General features: G+C 39.6%; 1 protein-coding gene across 1 annotated transcript; it reads left to right on the top strand.

Annotated features, from left to right (window-relative positions):
• Positions 1 to 863: 863 nt before the first annotated feature.
• LOC139149478 (heat shock protein HSP 90-beta-like) lies at positions 864 to 11,043 on the top strand. Its single transcript, XM_070721252.1, is given in 10 exon segments — positions 864 to 1,034; positions 1,963 to 2,124; positions 6,453 to 6,819; positions 7,290 to 7,732; positions 8,059 to 8,224; positions 8,413 to 8,603; positions 8,880 to 9,191; positions 9,193 to 9,297; positions 9,566 to 9,899; positions 10,189 to 11,043. Coding segments are annotated over 9 exon segments (2,196 nt in total). The 5' UTR covers positions 864 to 1,034; the 3' UTR covers positions 10,305 to 11,043.
• Positions 11,044 to 11,852: the final 809 nt, after the last annotated feature.

Genomic DNA, 11,852 nt, shown 5'->3' with positions numbered 1-11,852 from the left:
ATGTCCTAAGCACAGGTCCAGTAGGCATAATTTGTGATGATTTTTTCCTATGAATATTAATAAATTATTAATATAAATGTTACAGAATATTAAAACTTTTTTACACACAATGTCGTCTACTTTGTGTAAATGCCATCTGGAAACTCCATTGTTTTGATAATTATGATTATGAATAAGTTATGATTATGATTAATAAAGTCATATTTTACACATTATGTGAACAACCCTCTGGAAACCCTCATACAGTTTCACAATCTATGCCAAAATATACAAGTGACACCATTGCCCAGGTTCAGTCTACGGCGAGAGTTACCATTACCCAGGTTCAGTCTACGGCGAGAGTTACTACACAGTGTACACTGTGTAGTAACTCTCGCCGTAGAGTTACCGTTGCAACTTGAGGTGTTTCTCGCTTCTGTACACTCGTCTATGGTGGAATAGTCCCAGAGCTGAATAGCCCACCAAACGACTGTGACTACAGCTACAGTTGCAGACAACTACATGTAGAGTATAACTTCCTGTTCTATGCAATTCGGGATATATAGACGAAGTTCCAGAAATTTCTCGAATTTCAAATTTATGCCAGAAGCCTTCACGGCATTCACAGGAAGTTGCAGACTACAAGAGTATAACTTCCTGTTCTCTACGGTTCGAGAACATTCTAGAAACCGCATCACATTTGTGTATCATTGTACTTCCTGTAAATAGTTCGCAGTTACTTTTCCTTTTAGTTCAAATTTCAGGTTGGTCTTATCGAATTCTTCAAAAACGTTTTGACTCTAGAATATTATGAATAAAACAGTCAATAGCATTTGATGATGTTTCCAGGGTAGTTATGGTTTGGCGTATTAATATACGATTTCAGGGCGGAAGTGATGACGGCAGGCCCAACCATGTGCCGCTTAAAATATTTAAAAGGCCCCACGCGTGACCACGCCGCGTAATTGTGCGACCGGCAAGCTTTCAAAGGAGAGCATCCGTAAGACGTAGAGCAAGTAATCTTGTCTTGTAGATCTCAAACTCAGTTTCAAAAGGTAAGCCATTTGCCCTTCGATCATTGCAAGTGTAGAAAGGTTTAACTGGACAATCATTCATCGGCCGTTTTTGGTTAACTTTCCGAGAAATTCGACAAAATTTTAAAGTAGCTCGCAGAGCTGACTCGACCGGCCATGAGGTCCATATAATACAAAGCGCGTGGTGACGCTACATTGACAAGATGTGCTTGAACATGCCTTGAGAATATCAAAGGATGGAACTAAAGGCAGTCTTGTCTCAAGTTTGCTTTTGAACAAATTGTCTGTAGAGACTTCAAATTTCTATTCTTGGCGTTGTTGGGAACTTCTCGATTAGCGAGGTTGACAGAATGAATAAAATAGATTTAAATTTTCAAGCAAGTCATGTACAATATCAAAAGCTACACCTACCGCGCACCGTCACTCATCCCTTTCATTTTCATTTTAAATTTTACAGGTCAATGATTTCAAAAAATGCTTGGCTGTGAACGTTGTTCGGTGTTTTTTTGTAAAAGATTGCCGATCGCCAACTCCTTTCATGGTGCAAAATCTCAAAAATCGTGATCCTAGAACATTCCAGTATCACATCGTGAGAGTGTATTCGTGATCGAATTGCGCTCACCTCTGATACATTGTTACTTTCAGGGAAAGACAATGCCCCTCCTGATTAACCCTTTTCCTTTTTATGTTGGATGTGATATATATATTTATTGCAAACCCTAAAATAAATTCTAAATACCTTCAGGTTACGTTTGATGTGCTTCCGCCAAGGGAAGCCTCGAGATCTATGGTGATTACAACCTGGGGCTGTAAAAGGAAGTCTAGCAAAAATGAGGTGATATCATAGCATTCAAGTTTGCATATTATTATGTGATAATGTCACCGCTCAAATTTTCAGATTTCAAAGCTGTCTCCCTGTTACTGAAATGCCCTTTCTCGTCCCTTTTAGATGTCTGAAGAAAATCAGCAGCAAGCAATGGAACATGAAGAGGCTGAGGCCGAGACCTTTGCCTTTCAGGCAGAAATCGCCCAGCTGATGAGTTTGATCATCAACACTTTCTACTCCAACAAGGAAATTTTCTTGAGAGAATTGATTTCCAATTCATCTGATGTAAGTATTAAATGCCAGTGTAGTACATCTTGTTTTTTTCCCTTGGGCAAGAACAGACTTCAGTACTCAGTAAAGTTGAAACATCAGGTGAAGAACTCTGCCTGTGAATTTCAGATCTTGACTAGCTACTATGTTTCAATTTTCCATTAGATTATGTTATGATAATATGCCATCACTCATTAATTGAAGGTTTACAGAGAAGTGATTTTGTCGATTAATAACTACAATTTTAATTAAGGTTCCAAGACAAGAAATTGACTTTTTAAACTAACGATTCTGTAATCTTTAATAAGCTTGAACCCCGTAAATTATATATTTTCGAAAAGCCTAGATATAGAGAAACATTTGTTTACTATAGTGTCACGATTGTTTGCATAACTATCAAGTGACAGGTAATTTGCATAACCTTTCAAAAATTGGTTTTCCCTGTTTTGTTTCAATGCTTTCAGATAATTGGCTGAAATTTGTGTGAGTGCAAGCTGTCTTAAGGATCTTCCAAAGTGTCTCAGAATTTTTTTAAACCTTCTTAAACAATTTTTATGCCAGAAAAACTTCCAGAGGGCTGAATTTAACCATAGTTGATTTCTTTAAAATTGTGCTCAAAAACTAAGCAAGATATAAAAAATCTGAGACACACTTTGGAAGAGCGTTTTGACAGCTTGTATTTCGGCAAGTTCGAGTCGGATATTTTAAGTATTGAGACAAAACATAGGGAAAACCGATTTTTGAAAGGTTATGCAAATTACCTGTCACGTGATAATTTCAGTGTTGAATCTAGGATCTCAGGATTGGGGGACATTTGGGCCCATAGACTCAAATTTTGGGGGACATTTTGAAAATTTAGGGGACAATTTTTTAACACTTTATATTGTGGTAATCTGTTATTTTTCTGGTGTTCTAAATATGGGAAAAAACAAAGGGGACAAATCTATGATATATTCTATATATTCCGTTTGGTGAAAATGCATTCTTTTGCGTGTTTATTAACTGTAATATATGAATATTATTATTTCAAAAAAACCACAATTTTGCCCCATCACTCAAATCCCCTTGTGGAGAAATCCACACATACCTATTTGTGAACACAACAAACTAGTAATTGTGAAGATAACAATTATAACAACGTATTTGTTTTTATTTTCAGACTACTGCAGAGTTCAATTTGCAATCCAACATGCATGCAAAACTGCTAATAAAGTTGAACATTGTATTGAAGTTCTGTTCAAAAGTTCCTACTCTTTGAGTGATGATTTGTTATGTTTTGCTGATGTTTCAGCAGTACTATTCTGGATGTGAATATTAAATCAAACTGCACGCCAGTTTTGAGTGATAATAACTGTATTGCATTTGCATAATCGATAACGACGCGGGTCAAATCGCTCTCACAGAGGTCACCGGCGCGCTTCATGAGAAAGAAAAACTTTGACCAAAATGTTTTGTCTAGTTACGTTGTAAAGGTCACAGAGGTCGATCACTTGTACGCAGTGTTTACGTCCCGATTCCTGTAAACGACGGAGGTATCGGACGGACTCCATGCCGTAAACATACAAGTTCAAGTTTTTTTAAAGACACGTCTGTCTTTTTTAGCTGACCACACGCGAACAGCTCGGTCGTAGTCGAATTCTGCGAGACTCGGGCCCTCGATATTTATCATCATTAGCCTATGTAGAGTCAGTGCGTCGAGTCTATTCCGCGAGTATGTCTTGATGTTATTTTGAACACTAAACCCGCGCTCACAGTCCGCTGTGTGGATAGGCAGGATCAGTCCTATTTCTGCTAGTTTCAGCAAGTTTGGAAAGGAATCCCTGTGAAACTGGTTGACAATTCCCCACAGTGTCGCCATCTTATCTCGTGGGTACCGTTGCTGGAGTACGACTTCTTTCAGAAGTAACCACTCCTGTCGCGTTGCGTCCTTCTCGATAATGCCGTCATAGTGGGCAATCAGACTTTCTAGTTTATCGTTGCCAAATGTATGTAACTGGTCGCTCGGAACGAATGACAGAGTTCGCAAGGCAAGAACTTCAAACGCGTCAACCACAGCAGTTGATTCGGGCGGAAATCGTTTATTGAGCTCCTCAAGCAGATTGCTCAGAAAATCTCGCCTCACGTGGTCAAAGGTAGCTTGTTGTCTTTGGTCGTATGAAATTACATGTCCGTGCAAGGACCGCTTCCCATCGGCTTCGGTAGTAAGCGACGTGGACAGCAGTTTCATGTAGTGCCCATCTTCCGTCTTTGCATGTTCCAACTGCGTAATGACGGCTGTGAGAGCAGGCCGAATTGTCGCGATGTCAACTTCCTGCTTTTGAAACACGAGACTTAGCTCCGTTAGCGGTGGGATGATATCCATTAACAAGTGCATAGTGGCGATAAACTCGTAGTTGGTGAGTTTTTTACCAAAACCCTTGGCGGTCGGATTTGTTTCTTGTTCGGCACAATAGGTGATTAACGAGTTCCAACTCCGATAAACTGCATCCAGGGCACTATAGAATGAAAACCACCGTACGGAATGAACTTCCTTAATTTTCAAGGTGGGGCATTCTAACACCTCTTGAATGTGCTTCAAACCACCCGTGCGGAGTGCCGATTTACTGAAGAAATAGTAGAGATCGGTCAGCGTTTTCTGGTAGACGTTGTGCAGATACGGCACTTTCGCGGCTGCCTGACTTGTTACCAGCGCTAAACGGTGCGCGATACAATGGATATTCACAAGATAATGGTTGTCTGATTTTAGTCGCGTACTCACGCCAGACTTCTGGCCCGTCATGACGGAGGCACCGTCCGAACCCATACACATGACCTTAGATAGTGCGACATTACATGAGTTTAGTTCAGCGACAAGTGTGTTGTAACCGCCTCAGCTGATCCGTGTCCGTGTTCCATGAGTACGTTTCCATAGAAAAGTGTGCGAGGTTGAAAATTAGTACCGATAACGCGTACATATATATTTAATTTCTTTGTGACGGCAATGTCCGTACTTTCATCAATTAAGATTGAAATGAAACGGCTATTATTTACCAGCTCCATCACACTGGCGGACACCACCTCAGCGATGACTTCGATATACTCATCAGCTGTTGCCTTCGAAGCATAGGTTGCGTTTTTTCCGACTCCCATTTTCTGTACATTTTCGCAACCCTGTAATTCTAGCAGCTGGAGAAGGGATGGAAATTTGTGTGTTGCAATATTTTCCTTAACCATCCAGTAAACTGTGCGCATACCGGCAATTATGGATTGTTCAGCTTGGCCGTGAGCTGATGTCACCGATTTTTGGAAAGTCTCTCGCAGAACAGTATCGCGTACTGCATTTTGGTGGTCGGCCGAATCGACGTGTCGCGCAAGTGTCGACGTGCGATAGTTGCGACATCCCTTGTCTTCGGTGAAGGGGTTTTTCTTTTTCGCCTCGCGGCAAACGCGGCACTTCATTCCGCCGTCTTCATCGTATTCCAACCATTGGTGATCGGCCAGCCATTTTCGGTTGAATTTCCTTGAAACAGTGGACGTCTTTTTCAACTTCGAAGGTGGCGAATCCACATCGGCATTTTCTGACTGATCATCCCCGCTTTTAGCTGAGGAATTTTCCGAGATATTACCGGTTGTACTGAATTTATCGGCAGTGGTACTTTCTGCATCTTCAGTACAGGCATCTCTGTCATTTTTTCGTGTAAAATATGACGTGATACGTTTCATTTCGACTGGTTCGTTAGAGCTTGTACTTTCAAAATAACAGTTCGGAGACGTAATACGCAAAACATGACAACATCCAATCATACAAGTTTTCATATGACGCTAAACACAATGTAACAAACTCAAATGTCACTCAAAACGGGCGCGTGCTGTTAAAATATTCACGCACAAAATCATTGGTAAAATACTAGCAAAATGTAGCAAATATTCACTCAAAACGTGGTGACATTTAACAATGAAAAAAGGGCACAACAGAGATCGAATGTGCTCCTGTTGACCTATTTACAGCTACCCGTTGTTCTCTGTGAGTGCGCCCATAGTGACGCACTGGGTTGTTTTCAGTGCGGGATTTTTTGCTGAAACGCGCCAATCCCGCAATGGCGCGCCCTAGATTCAACACTGATAATTATGTAAATAATGGTGACACTGTGGTTACCAAATGTTCCCCTATATCTAGGCTTTCAGAAAATATATACTTTACAGCGGTTCTGAGCTTATTAACCACCAGGGAATCGCTAGATTAAAAAAGGTCAATTTCTTGTCTTGGAACCTTAAGTGTAGACACATTTGGAGTATGTTTATGCTAATGGCACATGTAACATGACTATATTATGCTAATTATATGCATGATGTCATGTTTCCAGGCATTGGACAAGATCCGTTATGAAAGCTTGACTGATCCAAGTAGGTTGGAATCTGGAAAAGACTTGTTCATCAAGATTGTCCCCAACAGGGACGAGAGAACCCTGACACTCATTGATAGTGGTATTGGTATGACCAAAGCAGACATGGTCAACAACCTGGGTACAATTGCCAAGTCTGGTACCAAGGCCTTCATGGAAGCTCTCCAAGCTGGTGCTGACATCTCTATGATTGGTCAGTTTGGTGTAGGTTTCTACTCTGCTTATCTGGTTGCAGACAAAGTAACTGTGTACTCTAAGCACAATGATGACGAACAGTACATCTGGGAATCTTCAGCAGGTGGTTCATTCACAGTACGACCTGACAATGGTAAGGTTTTCCTCCCCTATTCCCAGCTTTTCATAAAAATAGTAGTTATAAGTGGCATTTAATGCAGTTTATGATCCTCCAATGTTAGTTGAATGCATCATATTTGTTGGTGGTGCATTTTCCAGATGATGAGATAGATATTCACTTACTTTTATTCCATCCCTTTTCCTGCCAGACTGTATCGCTCCCCCATCTACCGAGTCCATAAAAAGCTGTATTGAACATAAACCTAAAGTATTTTCACCCGCTTGACTTTGTCTGTTACAGCAACTTTAGTCCATGAAAATCATGCTTACACTATCTGTTTTCTGGGGACTTCAGTTGTTCATTATTTTGTTAAAATGGTATCATATGGGACATGTTGTGTAACACTAGTTCTAACCAACTTAACCTGATGGTGAATTTTGAATTTTGCAGTATAGGTGTTATGAATGTCATCAAACTTCATTTGTCGTGTATCTCTTTTCCAGGAGAGCCCGTTGGAAGAGGTACCAGGATCGTTCTGCATCTGAAAGAAGATCAGACGGAATATGTTGAGGAGAAGAGACTCAAAGAGGTGGTGAAGAAACACAGCCAGTTTATCGGCTATCCAATCAGACTGCTGGTTGAGAAGGAGAGAGACAAGGAGATCAGTGACGATGAAGAGGAGGAGGAAGAGGAAAAGAAAGAGGAGGAAAAGGAAGGCGAAGATGAAGATAAGCCAAAGATTGAAGATCTTGATGAAACTGAGGAAGAAGATGGTGACAAGAAAAAAAAGAAAACCAAGAAAATCAAGGAAAAGTACACAGAAGACGAGGAGTTGAACAAGACTAAACCAATCTGGACACGCAACCCTGATGATATCAGCCAAGAAGAATATGGTGAATTCTACAAAAGTCTCACCAATGACTGGGAAGACCACTTAGCTGTCAAGGTAAAAATAACCAAATATAAGAAGGACCTTTCTCCCAATACTTATATTTTTCTCATAAACATTGCTGTATGAAAATCTTCATGTCGAGCAACCATCTACGTTTGTGTCACTTTACAAAGCTTGCCCCAAACAATTTAGATGTTAATGTTACCAATCATGCATCAATAAAATAACAACATTACAAAAGTGCTCACAAAGAGTGGGGTTTCAGGGAAAAAACAATGTTTTTGTGTACTTAATATTAAGTCCCTGCAGCACTGCCGCAATATAGTGCAAATGAGACTTCGCTGTGCTTTGAGCTAAAAACATCTCTTCTTCCCATTCAGCATTTCTCTGTGGAAGGCCAGTTGGAATTCCGTGCATTATTGTTCGTACCCAAGCGTGCTCCATTTGATCTGTTTGAGAACAAGAAGAAGAAGAACAATATCAAGCTGTATGTGAGACGTGTGTTTATCATGGATAACTGTGAAGATCTCATCCCAGAGTACTTGAGTAAGTAGTATATATCTATCTCATATTAGTGGTGTCACACACCATTGTATTCTTATTGTATTTGTAATATAAAAATACAGCATTTATCACATAGTGGTACTCTACTGTATGATCACTGTGTCTGTTCTACTAGTCCTTTTAATCAAGCAAACTTTCAATGGAAATGGAAATTTTTTTCTCCTCTGCAGACTTCATCAAGGGTGTCGTAGATTCAGAAGATTTGCCACTGAACATCTCCCGTGAAATGCTGCAACAGAGCAAGATTTTGAAGGTCATTCGCAAGAACATTGTCAAGAAGTGCATGGAGCTCTTCAATGACATCAGTGAAGACAAAGACAACTTTAAGAAATTCTATGAACAGTTCAGCAAGAATCTCAAAGTGAGTACAGGCAACCTGTTAGTGCTTTTGCGAGTTTGTAGTACTTAAAAAAAGTTGCATCAATTTTACAAGCAGAGAGAATTGTAACTTGTCCAATCCAGACAGACTTCATCAGATAAGATTTTATCAATTTTTGCAGTGCACACTTTTGTATGTTTGTCTTTCAGGTGATTATGGAAAATTGCATTATTTTTAATTCTGAAGGCCTCTGATTGTTGGTGTGGATGAGCATTGAAGAACTTTCTAAACCTTTATCAAATTTTATTTCAATTACAGCTTGGCATCCATGAAGACAGTCAAAACAGGAGCAAGCTTGCAGAGTTCCTCAGGTACCACAGTTCTCAGTCTGGTGATGAGCTGACCTCATTGAAAGACTATGTTACCCGCATGAAGGAAAACCAGACGCACATCTATTACATCACTGGCGAGAACAAGGAACAGGTGGCCAACTCTGCTTTTGTTGAACGTCTCAGAAAGAGGGGTTATGAAGTGTTGTACATGATTGAACCAATTGATGAGTACTGTGTGCAGCAGTTGAAGGAGTACGATGGAAAGACACTGACCTCTGTCACAAAGGAAGGGCTGCAGGTTGCCCGACGACGAAGAGGAGAAGAAGAAGTATGAAGAAGACAAAGCAAAGTATGAGAACCTCTGCAAAGTTATGAAGGATATCCTTGACAAGAAGGTTGAAAAAGTAAGTGAAATATGGTTGTACTGCAGTAGTATGGTAGTTCTGAGTGTAGAAGTATACCCAGTAAAAATCCAAACTTTGAACAGCAGAAGGCAAAGGAAAAAGATTAGTGTATGAAGGCAGTTTTAAGAAGTGAATTTGCTACCTGTTACTGTCAAGTGATGTAAGTTTGCTACAGTCCAACTTCGAAAGCTACACTGAAAAACAGCCAGCATGATTATCCCTGTTAGCATGATATTAATGTAAATTTTCTTTTCATCCTATTCTACAGGTGACCGTGTCTAACAGGCTCGTAGTCTCGCCATGTTGTATCGTGACCAGTCAGTTTGGTTGGACAGCCAACATGGAAAGAATCATGAAAGCTCAGGCACTTCGGGACAATAGTACAATGGGCTATATGGCAGCTAAGAAACATTTAGAAATTAACCCTGACCATACGATCATGGACACTTTGAGACAGAAAGCTGATGCTGATAAGAATGATAAATCTGTCAAAGATCTTGTAATGTTGCTCTTCGAAACTGCCCTGTTAGCGTCTGGATTTTCACTAGAGGAACCACGGACACATGCTGACAGAATTCACAGAATGATCAAGCTTGGTTTAGGTAGGTTAACTTAACCTGCATTAATGGTAGAATTTAGTGGGTTCAAATTCGTCTGTGCATTAATACCCTTGTGTGACTAAAAAAACGTTTTTCATTGTGTAGATACCAGTAGGATTATGTAGTCATTCTCTTTTCTATATCACTTCTTCAAACATGCATGTAGTGTCTTTTATTTTCAGGCCTGCAGATATTGTTTTTAACCCTGTAGGATATTTAGAAAACCAGTCATTCATGTATGAAGGAAGTCAAAACTGAATTCTCTTGTAATTTTCTTTCCTCTCATTAATAGGTATCGATGAAGATGATGCTACGATGGCTGATGCTGATGCTGCTGCCTCCACAGACGACATGCCACCATTGGAAGGAGATGATGAAGATGCATCCAGAATGGAAGAAGTTGACTAAGATCTTGTGAATGATGAACCCTTTGGCTTTTTGGCAAATCTTGTATGGACCATCAATCAATCTACAAAATAAGTATGCAAAGTACAGGAATGAGCATATGAAAAAAGTTTTGATCACCTAAATTTAATGGGAAATTTTACAGCGTCACTTATATCTCACATGTCTTGTAAAGTGAATCAATGTCTAACTTGAGTAAGCTTTCGTAATGAAGGTTTTCACTCTCAATTACCACAACAAATTGCTAATTATATAATAGAATATAGCAGAGATTTAGTCGACACTTTAAGACATAACGAGCTTACAAAGTATCTGTAAACGTACAGCTGTGGGCGTTTTTTAAACTTGACTGGTAGTAGTCTGAAGCTTGAAGACAGTAAGCTTGTCATCATATCATAAGCATGAACACTTCAATCTGCACTTCAAAGAACAAAGATTCAACAGTCAATTTATGATGGCTCCATATGCTAGTGTGTAAGACATTTGAACGAGAAAGGAAATTTATGTATTACAACTTCCAACTTTACTGTGCTATGTGACACTCAGCGTGTAACAGATTTATAGTGAACTGAAAAATCTTACGTAGGTGTGACAAAAGTCATTATGCTCGCCATACAAAAAGCTTGAAGACTATGTTAAAGTTATTTACTGTGCTAGTAATTAAGTTTGTTTTGAGAACTTTTTTGTACGTTTGCATTGTTGATGTACAGTGAATAATAAAAGTTTTGTTACCATTATTGAACTTGCGTGATAAAGGTTTTGGCTCTTACTAGTGTTCCTTTCAGTGCATAGCAGGCAAGGTCTTTTTTGTATTTTTGCTATTGTATGTCAAGAGAGATTTCAACTGAATTGCAGCCAAATTTGAAGTAAAAGACTGAATTTATGTTAAATTCTACATTCCTCTGAATCTTGGCAAGAATTACACATTTCTCAAATGTACTTTGGCCTGAAGGTTTATCAAACAAATTGACCTTACATTTCTGGACACGTTCATGTACAGAAAGAAAGCTTTCATGATGAATGAATGCCAGTGGAAATTCATGCCTGTATCCTGCATGTACTTTGTTAGAGGTTCTCTCCTTCCCCCCCCCCCCCCCCCCCCCAAAAAAAAATGAAACATATCAGGAACTCTGTTGGGCAAGTAATGTTTTACATTGGAAGAAAGTAAAGATAGCATGCAAGCCACTAGATCATACTAGTGAAAGGCATTTAAGATTCTCTGAACAGTAAACTTCAATAATGTATACGTCGAAAGGAAAGGCTGGACGTATGAACTCCTCGTCTACCTAAAGTCTGAAGTACAGAATGACAAACCTACCTAGTACAGAAGAGCATCATTTATAGAAAAACATTAATGAATCAACATATTCAAGGATTTCTTCAAAGGTCAAAATCCTTTTGAGTGGAAAGGTAGGGTTGTGGGATTTTGTGGCTTTGAGAGGCCTGGCGGTAGTTTTCCTCATGCAGAGAGAGGCGAACACCATTCATAGGGATTTGCAAATGGGAGCAGAGGCAGTTACAAATGGCTTTCACACTCCCCTTAAAATCTTA

This window comes from Ptychodera flava, chromosome 14 (assembly GCF_041260155.1).
Source record: "Ptychodera flava strain L36383 chromosome 14, AS_Pfla_20210202, whole genome shotgun sequence".
In the NCBI taxonomy this organism is placed as follows: Eukaryota; Metazoa; Hemichordata; class Enteropneusta; family Ptychoderidae; genus Ptychodera; species Ptychodera flava.
Note: the sequence above shows the minus strand (reverse complement) of the source record. Positions and strands in the feature narration are given on the sequence as shown.